The sequence below is a fragment of the Rana temporaria genome, chromosome 1 (genome assembly GCF_905171775.1).
Source record: "Rana temporaria chromosome 1, aRanTem1.1, whole genome shotgun sequence".
Taxonomy (NCBI): domain Eukaryota; kingdom Metazoa; phylum Chordata; class Amphibia; order Anura; family Ranidae; genus Rana; species Rana temporaria.
In genome coordinates, this window is record NC_053489.1 from 50,682,893 (window position 1) to 50,704,887 (window position 21,995).

Consider the following 21,995-nt stretch of genomic DNA (forward strand, 5'->3'; position numbering starts at 1 on the left):
GAAATGCTTTAATAACCCTTGCCATAGGCTCCCACTACTGTCAATCACAGCCAGTGAGCCAATGAGGAGAGAGCAGGGGCGGGACCGAGTCATGCTCCATGTGTAAATAGACACAGAGCAGTGTCTCGGGAGCGAGTCTAGTGTAGTGTGTGTTGCAATGGTCAGTGTAGTGTAGTCTGTGTTGCAATGGTCAGTGTAGTGTAGTCTGTGTTGCAGTGGTCAGTGTAGTGTAGTCTGTGTTGCAGTGGTCAGTGTAGTCTGTGTTGCAGTGGTCAGTGTAGTGTAGTGTAGTGTGTGTTGCAGTGGTTAGTGTAGTCTGTGTTGCAGTGGTCAGTGTAGTGTAGTCTGTGTTGCAGTGGTCAGTATAGTGTGTGTTTTGCAGTGGTCAGTGTGTGTTGCAGTGGTCAGTGTAGTGCAGTGTGTGTTGCAGTGGTCAGTGTAGTGTAGTCTGTGTTGCAGTGGTCAGTGTTGTGCAGTCTGTGTTGCAGTTGTCAGTATAGTGTGTGTGTTGCAGTGGTCAGTATAGTGTGTGTGTTGCAGTGGTCAGTGTAGTGTAGTGTAGTCTGTGTTGCAGTGGTCAGTATAGTGTGTGTGTTGCAGTGGTCAGTATAGTGTGTGTGTTGCAGTGGTCAGTGTAGTGTAGTCTGTGTTGCAGTGGTCAGTGTAGTGTGTGTGTTGCAGTGGTCAGTGTAGTGTGTGTTGCAGTGGTCAGTGTAGTGTAGTGTGTGTTGCAGTGGCCGGTGTAGTGTAGTCTTTGTATTGCAGTGGTCAGTGTAGTGTGTGTGTTGCAGTGGTCAGTGTAGTGTGTGTGTTGCAGTGGTCAGTGTAGTGTAGCCTTTGTGTTGCAGTGGTCAGTGTAGTGTAGTCTTTGTGTTGCAGTGGTCAGTGTAGTGTAGTCTTTGTGTTGCAGTGGTCAGTGTAGTGTAGCCTTTGTGTTGCAGTGGTCAGTGTAGTGTGTGTGTTGCAGTGGTCAGTGTAGTGTAGCCTTTGTGTTGCAGTGGTCAGTGTAGTGTAGTCTTTGTGTTGCAGTGGTCAGTGTAGTGTAGCCTTTGTGTTGCAGTGGTCAGTGTAGTGTGTGGTGTAGTGTGTATTGTAGTGGACAGTGTAGTGATTAGTTTAGTGTAGTGTGGACAGTGTAGTGTCTATTGTAGTGGACAGTGTAGTGTAATAGTCAGTGTAGTGGTCAGTATAGAAATCAGGTCAGTCAGTGTAATGGTCAGCACTGGAATTGGGTAGTTCAGTGCGGTGGACAGTTAGGTAAGTGTAGTGATCAGTCTAGGAATCATGTAGGTCAGTGTAGAGGTTAGTGTAGTGGTCATTGTAGGAATTTGGCTGGTCAGTACTATTGTAGAAAGGGAAGGGACTCAGGTAGTGCTAAAAGTCCATATGTTAGAGGGGGGGGGGGCGCAAATTTCTTCCCTTGCCCCGAGCGCTGACAACCCACGCTAAGCCACTGCTAGAGAGTGACTTCTTTGCAAAATAGCTCAAGTTCTGTCAGATTGAATGGAGAGTGTCTGTGAACAGAAATCTTCAAGTCTTGCCACAGATTCTCAATTGGATTTAGATCTGGACTTTGGCTGGGCCATTCTAACACATGAATATGCTTCGATCTAAACCATTCCATTGTAGCTCTGGCTGTATGTTTAGGGTCGTTGTCCTGCTGGAAGGTGAACCTCTGCCCCAGTCTCAAATCTTTTGCAGACTTTACCAGGTTTTCTTCTAAGATTGCTCTGTATTTGGCTCCATCCATCTTCCCATCAACTCTGACCAGCTTCCCTGTCCCTGCTGAAGAAAAGCATCCCCACAACATGATGCTGCCACCACCGTGTTTCACGGTGGGAATGGTGTGTTCAGGGTGATGTGCAGTGTTCGTTTTCCGCCACACCTTGTGTTTTGCTTTTAGGCCAAAAAGTTAAATTTTGGTCTCATCTAACCAGAGCACCTTCTTCCACGTTTGCTGTGTCCCCCACATGACTTCCAGCAAACTGCAAACGGGACTTCTTATGGCTTTCTTTCAACAGTTGCTTTCTTCTTCCCACTCTTCCATAAAGGCCAGATTAGTGAAGCGCACGACTAATAGCTGTCCTGTGGACAGATTCTCCCTCCTGAGCTGTGGATCTCTGCAGCTCCTCCAGAGTTACCATGGACCTCTTTGCTGCTTCTCTGATTAATGCCAGTGGCGGTCATCCATTAGGGACGCCTGGGCACTGCCCCCTCTCTCCACGCCACCCCCTATATGTATAATGGATAGATTCATGCATAGCATGAATCTATCCATGGCCACCGCCGCCACCCCGCTATTCATGTGTCCGGCCCCTTTCTGGGTGACAGCGGCGGGGGTGTTTTTTGAAGCACCTGATTAGAGTCATGGGCTCCAATAGGCTTCAAAATAGGATGTGCTTGGAACACAGAGCATTGCGCAATGAGCCCACCCAGGTGTTACAACAGCGAATGAACATTCGCTGTTGTAACACTGATCCTCAATCCAACCAATCAGAAGCAGGTCTGAGACCCGTTTTTCCGATTGCCCGAAAAGAAAAGACTTCTGATTGTCTGCCGAGGAGGAGAGAGGAAAGGGAAGTCAGTTTAGGTGGACGGCCATGTCTTGGAGGGTTTGTAGTTGTGCCATACTCTTTTCATTTTTAGATGATGGATTGAACAGTGCTCTGTGAGATGTTCAAAGCTCGGGATATTTTTTTATAACCTAACCCTGCTTTAAACTTCTGCACAACTTTATCATTGACCTGTCTGGTGTGTTCCTTGGCCTTCATGATGTTTCCACATTAATATTCTCTGACAAACCTTCATAGGACTTCACAGAACATCTGTATTTATACTGAGATTAAATTACACACAGGTGGACTCTATTTACTAATTAGGTGACTTCTGAAGTCAATTGATTCCACTAGATTTTAGTTAGGGGTATCATAGTAAGGCCCCTTTCACACTGGGGCGGGAAGCGCGGTGGCGGTATAGCGCCGCTAAAAATAGCGGCGCTATACCGTCGGAATTGCTGTGGGATTCGGCCGCTAGTGGTGCGGTATTAACCCCTGCTAGCGGCCGATAAAGGGTTAATACCGTCCGGAATGCGCCTCTGCAGAGGCGCATTGCGGGTGGTATTACCGCGGTTTCCCATTGTTTTAAATGGGAAGAAGCGGTGAAGGAGCGGTATACACACGACTCCTCTCACCGCTCCAAAGATGCTGCTTGCAGGAGATTTTTTTCTCTCCCGCCAGCGCATCGCCTCAGTGTGAAAGCCCTCGGGCTTTCACACTGAGAAGGGGGCAGAAGTTTTTCAGGTGTTATTTAGGCGCTATTTTTAGCACTGTACCGCCTGAAAAACTCCTCAGTGTGAAAGGGGCCTAAAGGTGGCTGATTACAAATGCACTTCACACTTTTCACATATTTATTTGTAAACAATTTTGAAAACCATTTATCATTTTCCTTCCACTCAGGCCCGTCGCTACAGGACAGGCAAAACAAACAATTGCTTGGGGCCCCGAGCTGGCCTGGGGCCTCCAACTTCCCCTTCCCAGGCTGTAGCGTGGCCGAGCTCCTCTTCCTTCCTTCTGGAGTCCTGTCAGTGAGGCCGGGTACCGTGCGTGGTACAGGAGATTCAGGTTCCTGTTCCCGACCAGACTGACAGGAAGTGTACACTGAGTGCTCACTTCCTGTCAGTCCGGCCGGGAAAACGGGGAACTGAATCTTCTGTACCGCGCGGTACCCGGCCCGGCCCTGGCACTATCTGATAGGGGACTGGGGACCCATAATGATAGAACACCGGACTAAGAGGAGCTCGCCCACGTTACAGCGACAGCCTACAGGGAAAAAGGGGAGGTGAGAATAGAAAAACATAGGGACTAGGGAGGGGGGGAGTAAGAACATGGGAGTAAAAAATGAGTGTAGCGCTAACGTAGGCTTTGCGTGCGGGGGGGGTTGCTTGGGGGTCCCCATTTTGCTTGGGGCCCCCAAATTCCTTCAAGCAGCCCTGATTCCACTTTACAATTATGTGCCACTTTGTGTTGGTCTATCACATAAAATCCCAATAAAATACATTTACGTTTTTGTTTGTAACATGACAAAATGTGGAGAATTTTAAGGGGTATGAATACTTTTTCAAGGCACTGTATACTGTACGATGATATGACTATGGTGGCAGTTCTCTATAGGTTCTCTATAGGGTGTAACGTATTTTATCCTTTCGTATTGGTGATTGCACTCTGTGGCCCAGATTCACGTAGAATCGCCTATCTTTAGGCGGGCGTAGCGCACCTCAGATACACTACGCCGCCGTAACTTAGAGCGGCATGTCCCGTATTCTCAAAGAACTTGCGCTTTAAGTTACGCCGGCGTAGTGTGGAAGTGGTGGGCGTGTTTTATGGAAATTAATCGTGACCCCACGTAATTGACGCTTTTTTCGAACGGCGCATTCGCGCGCATGCTCAGTATCACGTGGAATTTTCAAATTAAATTGCGCCCGCTCAATGCCTAGTCGACGTGAACGTAACTTACGTCCAGCCCCATTCACGGACGACTTACGCAAATGACGTAAAACGTGAAAAATTTGACGCTGTTCCGACGTCCATACCTAACATTGGTACGCCTCATAGAGCAGGGGTAACTTTACGCCCAAAAAAGCATAATGTAAACGACGTAAAAAAATGCGCCGGGCGCACGTACATTTGAGAATCGGCGTATCTAGCTCATTACCATATTCAATGCGTAAATCGACAGAAGCGCCACCTAGCGGCCAGCGTAAATATGCAACTCAGATACGACGGCGTAAGAGACGTACGCCGGTCGGATCTAAGGCAAATCTATGCGTAACTGATTCTAAGAATCAGGCGCATAGATACGACGCCTCACACTCAGAGTTACGACGGCGTATCTGGAGATACGCCGTCGTAACTCCTATGAGAATCTGGGCCCGTATTGTCAGAAAACAGCCTGGTATAAGTTAGAATTCCTTAATCTGAACAATAATTATTTTTCCAGGCCTGTTCAGATATAAGAATGCGCCGTTCCTGGCCCCTCTGCCCTCCTTCATCATCCCGAATGAAACTGCTGTCACCGTGGCCAATACAGTCTGCTCCCGAGGCCTCTTCCCAACCAATCCATTCGCCATTATTTGCCTGTAAGTATGAGCTTAATGTCACATTAGTGTTCCGCAAGCCTCACAGAAGTATCAATAATTCTTCTCTGTGCTCCCGGCAGATTCCTCAGTGGACTGCTGATCATCTTGCCAATAATTGGATCCATTTACACTGCGGTTCTTCACTTCAGAGACTCGCCACCATTAGCCCAGTGTCAGAGCATCATTCTGCTCAGGAAACCGAGAGCTCCGGACCAAGATAATCCGGCCATCAAATCTCCTTCCCCCCCGGAGGAGGACTACAGCAATCACAAGACACCAAGTAATCTACAGTCATTCCATAAATACCATTTCACACTGAATTGCCCGGGTCATTCGGTAGATTGCTCAGTGCAATTACAAAGAAATATTGTCATTTATGTCTTTAATACGGCAGACAAAATATCTCCGATGGCGAGATTAAAGTGAACCTCTGCTTTGTTCAGACGGAGCAACGCAACAGGTTCACTTTAATGCCAGTCCAACCAGCAGCTTATACCCACCTTCCCTTTACTCCCCTGCTGTTGTGTTCAGTGGGAAAATAAAAACCTGGGGCTAGATTCAGATAGCCCGGCGTAATTATCTGCGGGCGTAACGTAACTTTGGGCGCAAGTTCCGTATTCAGAAAGAACTTGCGCCCTAAGTTACGGCGGCATAACGTATGTGGTCCGGTGTAAGCCCGCCTAATTCAGATGTGGATGATGTGGGCGTGTTTTATTTAAATTACATGTGACCCAGCGTATTTAACGTTTTTTACGAACAGCGCATGCTCCGTTCGTGAAAGAATCCCAGTGCGCATGCTCGAAATTCCACCGCAAATCGTCAATGCTTTAGACGTGAACGTAACTTACGTACAGCCTTATTCGCAAACGACGTAACATTTTCAAAATTCGACGCGGGAACGACGTCCATACTTAACATAGGATACGCCTTATATAGCAGGGGTAACTTTACGCCGGAAAAAGCCTAACGTAAACAAAGTAAAAAAATGCGCCGGGCGGACGTACGTTTCTGAATCGGCGTATCTACCTAATTTGCATATTCCTTGCGTAAATATACAGAAGCGCCACCTAGCGGCCAGCGTAAAATTGCAACTAAGATACAACGGCGTAAGAGACCTACGCCGGTCGGATCTTAGTCAAATCTATGCGTAACTGATTCTAAGAATCAGGCGCATAGATACGACGGCGTATCTGGAGATACGCCGTCGTAACTCATACCTGAATCTACAGCCTGGTACTTTTGAGTAGAGAGAACATTTGAGTTACTCCCCCCCTTCCTCCCACATAACACCCCTGCAAGTTGACATTTGGCCTCTAAAGCCCCAATGCTAGTGTATGGGGTTGGTGGGAGCAGGAGGAGTTTAGCTGTCGAATCACTGCAGGAGTGGGGAGCTGGATAAGCTGAGTTATTGTTGGGAGAGGGGAGCTTGGCTGTTGAGTCACTGTTGGAGTGGGGAGCTGGATAAGCCGAGCTGTTGAGTCACTTTTGGGGGAGAGGAGCAGAGGGAGCTAGGCTGTTGAGTCACTGTTGGAGTGGGGAGCTGGATAAGCTGAGCTGCTGAGCCACTGTTGGGAGAGGGGAGCAGAGGGAGCTAGGCTGTTGAGTCACTGTAGGAGTGGGGAGCTGGATAAGCTGAGCTGCTGAGTTATTGTTGGGAGGGGGGAAGTAGAGGGAGTTGAGCAACTGAGTCACCACGGGAAGTGGGGAGCTTGGTAAGCTAAGCTGCTGATTCACTATCGGGAGGGGAAGCAGATGGAGCTGATCTGCTGGGACGTAAGACCAGAATGAGCTGCCATATCACTGGGAGGGGGAGCAGGAAGAGCTGGGATGGGGGTGCGGGCTAAAGGCGGGCATACACGGTTCGAATTTCGAAAGAATTTTCTTTCGAAAATCGTATAAAAAAAATTTCGTACGAATTTCGCACCGTTAGTGGGCTGCAGCAACAGCCGATTTTCGTTATGAGAAATCCGACATGTTGTAAATTTTTTGAAAAACAAACGATTTTCTGATCAATGATGGGAGAATCGTGCGAGAAATGTAATAGAAAATAAAACGCGCATGTGCAAGAAACGAATATTCCTGGAGAGAAACGAATATTCCTGGAGAGAAACGAATATTCCCGGAGAGAAACGAATATTCCTGGAGAGAAACGAATATTCCCGGAGAGAAACGAATATTCCCGGAGAGAAACGAATATTCCCGGCAACATGAATATTTTGTCGGCCGAATTTCGAAAATCAATGGTGGCATCATCGGATCACAAAAAACGAACTTTCTGATTTTGAAAAGAAAATTAGTTCGAAATTCGACCGTGTATGGCCTGCTTAAGTTTCTAAGATAATAAATTACTGCTGGGATGAAGGAGAAAGGGTGAGCTGAATTACTGAGACAAGGGCTTGGACAACTTCAGTGCTAACATTGTGAAATTTGAGAATGAATTACTCTAGATCAGCTACAAAGGTTAATGTGAGCTTATTTTAAAGGCAATTGACTTCTTGTTGGGAATATGTAAATACTTGAATGTCCATAGGCTGGGCACAGGATCACTTTAAGGTGTAACTAAAGGTATTTTTTTTTTTTATTAAAATAATCAACATGTTATACTCACCTGCTTGAGGGTTCCCCGCCAGCGATCTTGGCTCCTCCTCTTCTCTGTGTGCCCCCATATCATGTCTTTTTCACATTACTTAATATTACCATACTCCTACCCAGTACACATAGTAACATAGCCGGAATATCGCAATACACTAACCATGCCGTTTCCTATCCCCTCATTTTTCATTACAAACAAAAAGAAGAAAAGGAAAAAATAAATGTGCGAAAATAATGAATACTTCAACCCTAAGTGTATCCTGTACCTTATATAGTCCCAACTGTGTGACATTATTCCATTGTTCCAAACATACATTAGTGATTACTTTATCTGACACATAACCCTTTTTAAAGTAGTAATGGTGGTGATCTGCAATTTTTATTGTGAATGCGACATTATGGCGGACACATCAGACACTTTTTTGTTACCATTGGCGTTTATACAGCGATCAGTGCTATAAAAATGCACTGATTACTGTGTAAATGACACTGGCAGGGAAGGGGTTAAACACTAGGGGGCGATCAAGGGGTTAAGTGTGTCCTAGTGAGTGATTCTAACTGTGGGGGGGATGGGCTACCACTAACATGATAGAGATCGCTGCTCCCGATGACAGGGAGCAGTAGATCAGTGTCCTGTCACTAGGCAGAACAGGAAAATGCCTTGTTTACATAGCATCTCCCTGTTCTGCAGCTCTGTGACACGATCACGGCACACCGGCAGACATCGAGTCTGCGGGTTCCTTGGGCACGGTCACGGAGCAAGCGGCAGGGGTGCGCATGCCAGCATAGCGGGAAATTCAAAGTGACGTAAATATACGTCACTTTGCCCAGCCGTGACATTCTGCTGACGTATATCGTCGTGCGCTGGTCGACAAAATCTAAAGATGGAAATTGGATTTTTAAAGATTAACAGAAGCTTCCATTTCATTGTTTCCATTAAATGTTTCCCAATTTACAAAAGCAAAAAAAAAAAAAACACTTTTGGGTAGATTCAGGTAGGGGCGCGCTAATTTGCGGCGGCGTAGCCTAGCGTGTTTACACTAAGCCGCCTTAAGTAAGAGAGGCAAGTACATGATTCTCAAGGCACTTACCTCTTAACTTAGGGCGGCGTAGTGCAAACGCGGCGGGCGTAAGTGCGCCTAATTCAAATGGGTTGGAGGGTGGTGTGTTTAATGGCAATGAGGCTTGACCTCACGTTTTTGACATTTTTTGGCTACTGCGCATGCGCCGGGCGCCTACACTTCCCAGTGCGCATTGCGGCTAAGCACGCCGTACGGTCCTATTGATTTCGACGTGGACGTAAACTACGTAAATCCCGATTCACGCAAACTACGTAAAAATTTCGAATTTTGCGGCGGGAACGGCGGCCATACTTGACATTACTATTCCACTAGAACCTAGCTCTAACTTTACGCGGCCTATCTCTTACGTAAACGGCGTAAAAGTACTGCGTCGGCCTGGCGTACGTTCGTGAATCGGCTTATCCCCTCATTTACATGTTCTACGCCGACCGCAATGGAAGCGCCACCTAGCGGCCATCCAAAATATTGCAATCTAAGATAGGACGGCGCAAGCCGTCGTATCTTAGATATATTTAAGCGTATCTCTGTTTGAGCATACGCTTAAACTTAGGTCGGCGTAGATTCTGAGTTAGGTCGGCTTATCTACTGATAAGCCGGACTAACTCTACCTGAATCTACCTTTTTAAAATTATATATATATATATATATATATATATATATATATATATATATATAATTTATATATATATATATATATATATATATTTATATATATATATATATTTATATATTTTTTTTTTTTTAAAGATTTACCATGACTGAAATGTCATTCTAATCCCATGTGTGTTCTCATGGGTTCCTAAAACAGCTGCATATTTATCAGTGAAAGTTAATAAAAAAGTTTTGTATATAAAGTAATCTAATGAATTTTTTGTGACCCTGATGAAAAACGGAGAACAAAGTTTAATGTGACACATTTTAGAACGGCCTCCGGGTAAGGAACACAATTCACCCAGGAAATAACAGGCCAAAGAGTAAGATAAATTAGTTGATAATCAGAAGATCTGTAAAGAGCCTTTGGAAATCATATAGATCATTTGTAATAGAATAAATAGATGTGAAATGACCTCTTTATTGACCAAGTAAAAGGCCGGAGGTCGTCATTTTAACCTTTTTCTTTTTCTTTATTAAAGTGGAGTTCCACCCATAAATATAACATTACATCAGTAGTTTTAAAAAAATGTCATTAGCCCTTTAAAAAAATGTTTTTTTTTTGTTTAGATGCCTTCAAAGTGTTGTTGCTAGGCAGAATAGTTAATCTTCCCTCTTCCTGCACCTAGGTGCTTAATGCTTCCTAACCTACACCGCACAGACTCCTGGGAATGTAGTGGGTGTAACTTTCCACGAGTCTGTGCACTCCCCAGTCTCGAAGAATCATGTGACTTGGACAGTACAGCTGCTGAAACCTGATCTGAAAACTATTACATTGCTTGTGCAGCACTGAGCATGTGCGAGATCTGCAAGGCTGAAATCCAGGAAGTCATACAGTCTGGCTTCATGATGCCCACACTTAAGATGGCCCCAGTCAATTTCTATTTTATAAAGTGTCTAAATGCTGTAACAACCAAACAAAACAGACCTTAGTTTACAGACTAACTTTACTAGAATACATTAAGCTTGTGTATTACAGGGGTATTTATATATAAAAAGTGAAATTGTGTCCGGAACTCCGCTTTAAATATAAAGTACTTACAATATTTTAATCACAATCGAAAAGCCTGTACATGCCCAATTCATACAAAAATACTTCATTTTCCAGTTTTAAGAAAAACCCGTCCCTAACCCTTCCCCCGCACCCCTTCCTACCCACCCTCTTCTCTCCGACCTACCATCTCGTGTCGTGTCTCCCTTTACCCATCGTCCTTCTTGCTCTATACCAGTGGTCTCAAAGTACCGGCCCGCGGGCCATTTGCGGCCCGCGGACCAGTTATAAATGGCCCGCAGGCAGGGTGGAAGTGAGGGGAGCAAAAAAAAAAAAAAATATATATATATTTTTTTTTTTAGCTGGCGCCATCTGGTGGTGAGCCGTTGGTATTACAAGTTATTACCACCAGATGTGAGCTGGCGCCATCTGGTGGTGGCCGTTGGTATTACAAGTTAAGCATTACAAGTTAAACAGCAATTCTAATGTCATTTTACACTATTTTCACTGCCATCTTCTTCCCTCTAATTAGAACCCCCAAACATTATATATATTTTTTATCCTAACACCCTAGAGAATAAAATGGCGATCGTTGCAATACTTTCTGTTACGCCGTATTTGCGCAGCGGTCTTAAAAGCGCACTTTTTTGGGAAAAAATTACACTTTTTTTAATTAAAAAATAAGACAACAGTAAAGTTATCCCCATTTTTTTTTATATAATGAAAGATAATGTTACGCCGAGTAAATTCATACCCAACATGTCACGCTTCAAAATTGTGTCCGCTTGTGGAATGCCGACAAACTTTTTTACCCTTTAAAATCTTCATAGGCGACGTTTAAAAAAATCTACAGGTTGCATGTTTTAAGTTACAGAGGAGCTAGAATTATTGCTCTCACTCTACCAATCGCAGGGATACCTCACATGTGTGGTTTGAACACCGTTTACATATGCGGGCGCTGCTCACGTATGTGTTCGCTTCTGCGCGCAAGCTCGTCGGGACGGGGTGCGTTTTCTGGCTCCTAACTTTTTTAGCTGGCTCCTAGATTCCAAGCAAATTTGTCTAACCCTGACTTACACCAGTGCTGGTGGTAATAATGCGCTCGCTGACACCAGAACTGTTGTTTTTGAAGTTTGAAAGTTTGCATGCGGCCCCCCATGGCATATGAAAACTTGTCTTGTGGCCCTCAGGTAATTTGAGTTTGAGACCCCTAATCTATACCATCCATTCTGCAAATCTCTGTGTCTGCTTATATTTTAAACAATCCTGCCATTTCAATTTGAACCCCCGTTCTCCTCCCTTCCCGATAAACCTTAGCTGTTCTGTGTAATAAATATTTTTTTTTTACATAACCAATTCCTCACCGTAGGGTCTTCCACTGTCTGGGAATCAAACTTTTAGGAAATGCCATTGGCGGCATGGGTGGCACTGTCTGCAGCACAATATAGCATTGGCGGCATTGCATGGGTGGCACTGTCTGCAGCACAATATGGCATTGGCTCCATGGGTGGCACTGTTTGCAGGTAGGACATGCGTTATGGCATTAGTGTCATGGGTCTGCAGCACATTATGGTATTGTCGGCATGGGTGGCACTGTCTCTGCAGGCAGCACATGCGTTTTTGCTGTCAATAGCATAATGTTCTGCAGACACTTCCACTGATGCTGCCAATAGCATTATTCAATTGGCGGCATGGGTAGCACTGTCTGCAACACAATATGGCATTGGCGGCATGGCATGGGTGGTACTGTCTGCAGTACATTAAAGAGGTCTGTTCTCATCTAAAAACAGGATTTCTGTTGGATAATCAAACTTATAACTGGCTGGAGAAAAATAAATTACCACTTGTAGACAAACCTGTACTGTGTTTCAAGGCGGAGTCTTAGGAGGTGCCAGGGGTGGAACTGAAGGAGGGACCAGGGGCGGGACCAAGGGGAGGAGCTGAAGGGGGCCCCATCAGGTCGGCTGTACAGGGCCCCTTGATTTCTATCAGCGGCCCTGCTTACCCCCCCCCTAACTACCCCCACACAGAAACCCCCAATAATGTGGCTCCCACATCAGTGGTACTCTTTTTTTTTTTTTTTTTTTCTTCCCTCCTTTCTCCCTCCTTTCCTCCTTCTTTCTACATTTCCCCCCCTCTGCCCTTCTCCACCCTTCCCTCTTTCTATTCGAATTTAGTTCTCGTTTCCATTTCATTTATTTATTTTCCCCTTTTGTTTCTTGAGATAAGGTGCCAAGTCTGTTGTTCAGTTGTGTAAGGCGTCTGCTCTTGTGGTTCACTCCGACCAGGGATCTCTATCAATGGAATATCCAATCTCTTGCAGAACTTTATCGTGTCTTCGGGGAATCTTAGGCCCCATACACACGGGAGGATTTATCCGCGGATACGGTCCAGCGGACCGTTTTCACGGATAAATCCTCTCGTGGATTTCCGCGGATTTCTATGCGATGGAGTGTACTCACCATCGCATTGAAATCCGCGCCGAAATCCTCTGGCGATGATGTGTCGCGCCGTCACTGCGATTATGACGCGGCGACGTGCGCGACGCTGTCATATAAGGAATTCCACGCATGCGTCGAATCATTACGACGCATGCGGGGGATCCCTTCGGACGGATGGATCCGGTGAGTCTATACAGACCAGCGGATCCATCTGTTGGGATGGATTCCAGCAGATGGATTTGTTCTGCATGTCAGCGAATATCCGATCTGCTGGAATCCATCCCAGGGGAGATATATCCGCGGAAAAAGATCCGCTGGAGTGTACACACCATAGGATCTATCCGCTGAAACCCATTTGCTGGGATTTATCTGCGGATGGATTCTATCGTGTGTATGGGGCCTTAAAGTTGCGGACCGTCCCTCCTTCCTCCCAATTAAACTAATCTACACCCGACTCATCTGGGTAATAAAAAGGGGACAAAAGTCATGAACTTAACAATTCAATACATTAATTAAACTTTGACCGTAAAATAGAACTGTGACCAAGCTATGTACAGTACATTAACCTGTTTACAAATTCATAACAAGCCGTAAATAAGCTGTAAATAAGCCCTCACTAACCTCTGTAGCCGCAGGCACTCAACAATTCATTCTTAAAGTACAGTGAAAGAAATCAAACCATTTAAAGAGACTGGCCCGGATTCTCAGAGGACTTACGACGGCGCAGCGCCATTTACGCCGTCGTAAGTCCTAATCCGAGCCGTCGTATCTATGCGCCTGATTCTTAGAATCAGTTGCGCATAGATATCCATTAGATCCGACAGGCGTAAGTCTCTTACGCCGTCGGATCTTAACTGCATTTTTTTTTGGACCGCTAGGTGGCGCTTCCGTCGAATTCTGCGCCGAGTATGCAAATTAGCTAGATACACGAATTCCCGAACGTACGCGCGGCCGACGCAGTACAGATACAACGTTTACTTTAGGCTTTTCCCGGCGTAAAGTTGCCCCTGCTATATGAGGCGCAGCCAATGTTAAGTATGGCCGTCGTTCCCGCGTCAAATTTTGAAAAAGTTACGTCGTTTGCGTAAGTCGTCCGTGAATGGGGCTGGACGTCATTTACGTTCACGTCGAAACCAATGACGTCCTTGGGGCGTACTTTGGAGCAATGCACACTGGGAAATTCCACGGACGGCGCATGCGCCATTTCGCAAAAACATCAGTCACGTCGGGTCACAGTAGTTTTACATAAAACACGCCCTCCTGATCCAAATTTGAATTAGGTGGGCTTACGCCGGCCGATTTACGCTACGCCGCCGCAACTTACGGAGCAAGTGCTTTGAGAATACAGCACTTGCCCGTGTAAGTTGCGGAGGCGTAACGTAAATCAGATACGTTACGCACGCACAATTTTACGCGGCTCTACGTGAATCTGCCCCACTGTTTATTACATCATTCTTACCATAAGATAACATGTGTGCATTTAAAGTGGTTGTAAACCTCTAAATCCTCTATCCAAAGCACCTAGTGTGACTTATGGCTGCTCTCTCATTCCTCTACTATATACATGAGCCACTTCTGACAATTTATGCAGATACCAAAGGGATCCTGAGGGCATTCCCCTCAGCACACAACAGATGATTGACTGACTCAGCTATGCATGTTTCCCTATGAGACTAAGTAGGAGGAGTGTGCCTTTTCTTTTCACTCAGCAAACTGCTTTATACTGTGCAGTGTGTGACATCAGATCCTCACCACCTGCCTTCTGAAACTCAGAATTGCTCTGTCAATTCTGGACTTTAAACAGATGTAGAAGAAGAGAGCCATGCAGATAAACAAGTACAACTTTGTTTCATCTCTGTGTATTATCTGAGGCGGGTCACTTTGGTATCTGTAAAGGTTTGCAACCACTTTAATGCATTAAATGCATGTTACCTTACCTATGAAAGCATATCTTCTGTAGACATCCAAAATCCCTGAGACTGCTGCTAAGTGCCGCTGACTTAAATGTGATGTACAGTGGAACCTTGGAGTACGAGGATAATCCGTTCCAGGAGAATGCTTGTAATCCAAAGCACTCACATATCAAAGCGAGTTTCCCCATAGACGTCAATGGAAACGAAGATAATTTGTTCCACATTGACTTCTATTGCATGCAATACTGCATGTTGCCAGAGGTGGGGGGCGCCGAAAAGACTTGGAAATATTCGGAGACTGCTCGACTGCACTCGGAAACCCTCGGAAAGGCTCAGAAAGTATTTCCGAGTGTTTAAAAGTATTTCCGAATGGCTCTGCGCGGCTTCGAACAGCTCCGAGTATCACTGGCGCCCCCGCACCTCTGGCCAAATGCAGTACTGCACACCCCAGAGGCTTGAATCCTTCTTGTTTTCGAGACAACACTCGCAAACCGAGTCAAGATTTAAAAACAATATTTGCTCGTATTGCGAAACGCTGCCAAATCCGGCCCTCCAGGCCATTTCACGTGGCCCTCGCACCTCTCCTGCAGCTGGAGGAGCTCCAGCCCTCTTCTGGTCCTCCTCCAGACCCTTACTTACTGCTTTTAAGAAATACATCCAGCTTCTTCCGAGCATCAGCATAAGGAAAGGGGGATGCACTGTGATGTAAGGGAGAGTGGGGGACTCAACTTCTGATGGTGGGGTGGCTCTTGACATCTAATGTAAGGGGAGGGGATGCGCTGGACATCTAATCTTACAGATACAACCGGCCCTTTTGAGGACAATCATAATACTGATGCGGCTTTTTTCGGCGTATAGTTAAAGCTGCTATTTGGTGGCGTACGCAATGTTAAGTATGGCCATCGTTCCCGCGTTGAATTTGAAAATATTTGATTTTGTTTGCGTAAGTCGTCCGTGAATGGGGCTGGACGTAATTTACGTCCACGTAAAAACAATGACGTCCTTGTGACGTCATTTAGCGCAATGCACGGCGGGAAATTTAGGGACGGCGCATGCGCAGTTCGTTCGGCGCGGGGGCACGCTTCATTTAAATGAAACACGCCCCCTACTTGCCGATTTGAATTACGCGCCGTTACGTCGCGAGAGATACACTACGCCGCTGTAACTTACGGCGCAAATTCTTTGTGGATTCAAAGATTAAAAAAGTAAGTTACAGCGCCGTAGCGTATCTCACATACGCTGCGCCCATGCAATTGTACGAGGATCTGCCCCAATATCTGCTGACTTTGCTAAAATACATTTATGTTCCCAGCCAGGCCAAAACTTGAAGATATATTGTTAGATGCATTCATCTCCTGCACATCATTTGAGAAGAATTTGTTGTATCTAGCTTGTTTAGGTCGTGTTCTGAAGAGCTTTTCAATACAAGAAAATATCCAGGCTGTGATGACTGTCAACACCCCAAGTCAAGAATATCCAACCCTCAACGGGATCCGAGTCCTCAGCTTGTTGTGGATCATTTCTGGGCACACCAGTCAGTTGGCCAGTGTCTTTAATATTGGTATGTATAATATTAGATCTATTTTTCATTTATAAAACAACAGGGCCGTCTTTATTGTTGATTGGACCCTGGGCAAAAAAATTGCGGAAAATCAGTTTAATCAGCTCAGACAGTGATTGCGATTGGTTGCCAATAGGGTTGTCCCGATACCGATACCAGTATCGGTATCGGAACCGATACTGAGCATTTGCGGGAGTACTTGTACTCCCGCGAATGCCCCCGATGCCAGATCCGATACTACCCCCCCCCCCGCCGCCGCCGCATACCGCAACACTCCCCCTTGCTCGGGATTGGACGGGTGATCTGCACTTTGATAGACAGATCACCCGTCCAATCCCGAGCAAGGGGGAGTGTTTATACGCGGCGCGGCGGGGAACAGACAGCTATTCAAATGAAAGCTGTAATGTTCCCCGCACGCTGATTAACTAGGCGGCGGCATCTAGGTAAGGGGGACATGGCTGCATATGTGGGGGGACATGGCTGCATATGTGGGGGGACATGGCTGCATATATGGGGGACATGGCTGCATATGTGGGGGACATGGCTGCATATGTGGGGGGACATGGCTGCATATGTGGGGGACATGGCTGCATCTGTGGGGGACATGGCTGCATCTGTGGGGGACATGGCTGCATTTGGGGACACATTTAAAAAAAAGTATCGGTAATCGGTATCGGCGAGTACTTGAAAAAAAGTATCGGTACTTGTACTCGGTCCTAAAAAAGTGGTATCGGGACAACCCTACTTGCCAGAGGTTACAGCATATCATTACCGCTTACTGACTGGTTTCTAGAGGTTACAGCACACATTACGGCTCACTGATTAGTTGCTAGAGGTTATAGCACATTATGTATTCTTGTTGATTGGTTGTTAGAGATTACTGTACAGTAATATTGCTCACTGGTTGGTTGCTAGAGGTTACAGCACATGATTTCTTCTTGTTGATTGGTTGTTCGAGATTACTGTACAGTAATACTGCTCACTGATTGGTTGCTAGAAGTTACTGCACATCATTTCTTCACTGCAGAGGGGCATGATATACATATAAATGCTGCCTTTATTTACATATAAATGCCGCCAGCCTCAGCTATTTACATATGAATGCCGCCTTTATTTACATATGAATGACGCCGGCCTCAGCTATTTACACATGACTGCCGCTGCTATTTACATATGAATACCCCTGTTATTTACATATGCATGGTGGTTATTTACATGTAAACACGGGGTCTGCAGGTGAATCATCTGTACAATACAATAGGGCAGAGTTGGGTAGCATTAGTAGCAGCACTTCACACAGTGATATCAGGACACAGCACATGACTAAAATTTCAAGGGACAAGGGAATTTAAACTGAGATAGTTGGCAAGTATGAAGCAGCTGCTTTGGGCCCTACAACAATGACAGGGGCCAGGGCAGCTGCCCCTTTTGCCCTGCCTTAAAAATTGTATTAGATTAATTAATTTCCTGACACAATTTCAGGATTAAACCCATTCTGCCGCTTGACCCAAATTAATATGGTGAAATGTGCAATCCAGACAAAAAGATTTACATCTCACCTTTCCAGCTTCTCAGCTCAACAGGAAGTGACTGGGCTTGCCCAGTTAATTTTAATTTTGGTAAAATGACATCACAAAACATTATGCATGCTGATTGGTTCACATCATACATTCACACCTATCTACCCTCCCCCTCCCTGTGACATCTGTAGCACATGGCTCATATTCCTAAGGTCCAGGAGCCATCTTGATTTCAGACAATTTTGGGGATTGTCTAGGAGCAAGGGACAAGAAATGAAAGTCCATGTTTTCCCACATCATCCACGTGTTAGTCTTTTGAGATCTGAGTGAAAAGGAGGGGGAGGGGTGGCTTTCCTGTTACAACTGAGGAATTTAGGAGGGAGGCTTGAGCACATTAGAGGCACAATGAAGGAGACAGAAGGAGGAGGGGGGAGGGGCGGTTGAAGTCCACTTTAGAATGCAGTAGAAAGGAGGGGCTGGAGAATGAGGAGTGATTTGGGGGGGGGGGGTGGAGCTGCTTTCAATAATCCTTTGTTTCTCCATTTCAAATGGTAACTTTTACAATTTAATATCTGTTTCTTCATATTTTCAATGCTGGGTTCATAAATTAAAAAAAATATCTGATATAAAATCCTCAAGGAAAATAAGCAGTATTGTGACATACCCATACATACATATGCATAATGCGTATAAAAACGAATTAACAGTATAAGGAATATAGGAAAGAGAAACATTTCAGTGATTCTAATAATAAAAAGAATTAGCCTAATTTGAAAATAGGAATTTTACCCTAATCCATCACAGCCCCCCCCTTAAAATGACTATTTTATCAGTACTGTCCATACATTCTTAATATGGCCCTTGTTCACTAGGGCCATATGTTTAGGGTCATGCAATTTTAACAAAGACGTTTGTGCAGTGGCCTCTAGGTGTTCAGTTAAACCTTGGATAATTAACGAACCTCTGTTGACCATAGCAAACATAATTAATCCAATCTACATTCCCATTACTAAGTTAAATTTCATAAAAACATCCATTTCACCTAATTACTATATTTTCCTTCATAAGTATTTTAATTTTGCAGAAAAGCATTCATTTTTATATTGGGCTCTTTCCTAAATATTTTATTTCCTAAAGGAACTTATTCATATTGAATTACACTAGTTTTCAGAACCGATCATACAGTATGAATACTCTTGTCGCATGAATGTTTAAACAAACGAATATACAGGAAGTTTCACTGTTCCTTTACATGGATCCAGGTATAAAGGCACATTGTCCCTTCCATCAATACACTCGTCAATCCGAAGCCTGGAAAGTGACATTTTGTTCCATAAATATGGCTCTATCATACTGCATCATCTGTTCATGTTGTATCTTTAATTTTCACTATTTTAACTGACCTTTTCTTTTTAACATCCAGTTGTTACTAGACAAAGCTTAAACAAAGCTGGGTATACTAGCACCTTCCATTCTTTTTGAACCAACACCCTTAAAGTAAGATGTTATCCGAAACAAATGTTGCAAAAACCCACATTTTTTGTAAAATACCAGAGAGAGAGAAAGTCACATGGTTTTTGGTTTCTGCAAACACACAGAAAGGTAATTCTGCTGCCGCGTGTCAGGCTGTGTAACCTGACCTCTAACAGCTAAGGTCACATTCCCTCAGTGCTTCTCTAAAGGAAACATCTGCCCCCCCCCCCTTTGCCCAGATTTTTTTTTAAAAAAATTAAACATATTTGGTTTGTACATCTGCCAAAAATCATGTACATTACATTATAATATGACATTTCCCAACTACAGCAGCGACAAAAGATCGTTTAGAGGACAAACTCGTGAAATTCACAGACTAGCTCCAACCTAATGAACTGTGAAGTGGCCATTTTCACGAGAACCTCCTTCAACCAATCCAAAATTCCTAGCTTGTCAGAAACATCACATTATAAAAACGTTTAACACTTGTTTGTTTTTATTTTATTTTTATTTTTATAAAAAAAAAAAAAAAATTATATTGAACCTAACTTTCATATTTTATTATTTTTCCTGAGGAACCTTAAGCAATTTAGAAGAATCTACTACCCCAATTTACCAACCAAACCCAATTTAGAATCTGTTGAAAACATTGCTCAATTCTCAACTTATTATTAATTCTTACAACCAGATCTGTAGGATTTCCTGTTAAATACTAAATACCATGTTGTTTACCATTATCTGAATGTTTATACAGTTCTTCACACAATCTCAATCAATAATTTTTTTCTTTAACCACTTAAGCCCCGGACCAATATGCAGCCTAAAGACCCAAGGTGTTTTTACAGTTCGGGACTGCGTCGCTTTAACAGACAATTGCGCGGTCGTGCGACGTGGCTCCCAAACAAAATTGGCGTCCTTTTTTCCCCACAAATAGAGCTTTCTTTTGGTGGTATTTGATCACATCTGCGGTTTTTAGTTTTTGCGCTATAAACAAAAATAGAGCGACAATTTTGAAAAAAAAGCAATATTTTTTACTTTTTGCTGTAATAAATATCCCCCAAAAACATATATAAAAACATTTTTTTTCCTCAGTTTAGGCCGATACGTATTCTTCTACCTATTTTTAGTAAAAAAAAATCGCAATAAGCGTTTATCGATTGGTTCGCGCAAAATTTATAGTGTTTACAAAATAGGGGATAGTTTTATTGCATTTTTATTATTTTTTTTTTTTTTTACTACTAATGGCGGCGATCAGCAATTTTTTTCGTGACTGCGACATTATGGCGGACACTTCGGACAATTTTGACACATTTTTGGGACCATTGTCATTTTCACAGCAAAAAATGCATTTAAATTGCATTCTTTATTGTGAAAATGACAGTTGCAGTTTGGGAGTTAACCACAGGTGGCGCTGTAGGAGTTAGGGTGCACCTAGTATGTGTTTACAACTGTTTGGGGGTGTGGCTGTAGGAATGACGTCATCGATCGTGTCTTCCCTATAAAGGGAATGACGCGATCGATGCGCCGCCATAGTGAAGGACGGGGAAGCCGTGTTTACACACGGCTCACCCCGTTCTTCAGCTCCGGGGAGCGATCGCGACGGAGCGGCTATAAACAAATAGCCGCGCCGTGGTCCCGGATCGCTCCCCGAGCGGACCCGACCTCCGCATGTAGCGGGGGGGGTCCCGATCGGACCCCCCACCCGCTAATAGGCGAGGACGTACGTGTACGCCCATGTGCCTGTACGTGCCATATTGTGGACGTACATGTACATGCGGGGGTCGGGAACTGGTTAAACCTTTGTTCTGATCCCATGTTTGTGCTTTGACATATCATAATACATTTTCAGTTGTTGAGGATAACATATTCATAAACATTTACAGACAGTATTAAACTTAATTTTCCCATTAAAGAAATTCTTATGACTGCGACATTATGGCGGACACTTCGTACAATTTTGACACATTTTTGGGACCATTGTCATTTTCACAGTAAAAAATGCATTTAAAATGCATTGTTTATTGTGAAAATTACAGTTGCAGTTTGGGAGTTAACCACAAGGGGGCGCGGATGGGGTTATGTGTTCCCTGAAGTGTGTTTATAACTGTAGGGGGGTGTGGCTGTAGGTGTGACATCATTGATTGTGTTCCCCTATAAAAGGGATGACACGATCGATGCAGCCGCCACAGTGAAGAACGGGGAAGCCGTGTTTACACACGCTCTCCCCGTTCTTCAGCTCCGGGGCCCGATCGCGGGTCTCCAGCGACGATCGGGTCCGCTGGTCCCGCGGTCATGGAGCTTCGGACTGGGTCACGGGAGCGGGACCCACGGCTGGGTACTAGTACAGGACGTACCTGTACGTACATGTGCCCAGCCGTGCCATTCTGCCGACGTATATGTGCAGGAGGCAGTCCTTAAGTGGTTAAAGCAGAGTTCCACCTAAAAATGGAACTTCCGCTTTTTGGAATCCACCCCCCCCCCCCCCCCCGTGTCACATTTGGCACCTTTCAAGGGGGATGAGGGAGCAGATACCTGTGTAATACAGTTATTTGCTCCCACTTCCGGGCATAGATCACAAGGTGACCTATGCTACACCCTGTGCCAACTCTGTCCCTCCGCTGTCTTCTGGGAGACACA

At 44.8% G+C, this 21,995-nt stretch overlaps 1 protein-coding gene across 1 annotated transcript in view; it reads left to right on the plus strand.

Moving 5' to 3' along the window:
- Positions 1-21,995, plus strand: part of LOC120927238 (O-acyltransferase like protein-like) — a 146,828-nt gene that overhangs the window by 43,047 nt on the left and 81,786 nt on the right. The window contains exons 4-6 of the mRNA XM_040337784.1: positions 4,996-5,134; positions 5,215-5,414; positions 16,195-16,365. Of these exons, the coding sequence (XP_040193718.1) occupies positions 4,996-5,134; positions 5,215-5,414; positions 16,195-16,365 (510 nt within the window). The remainder of the gene's footprint in view (positions 1-4,995; positions 5,135-5,214; positions 5,415-16,194; positions 16,366-21,995) is intronic.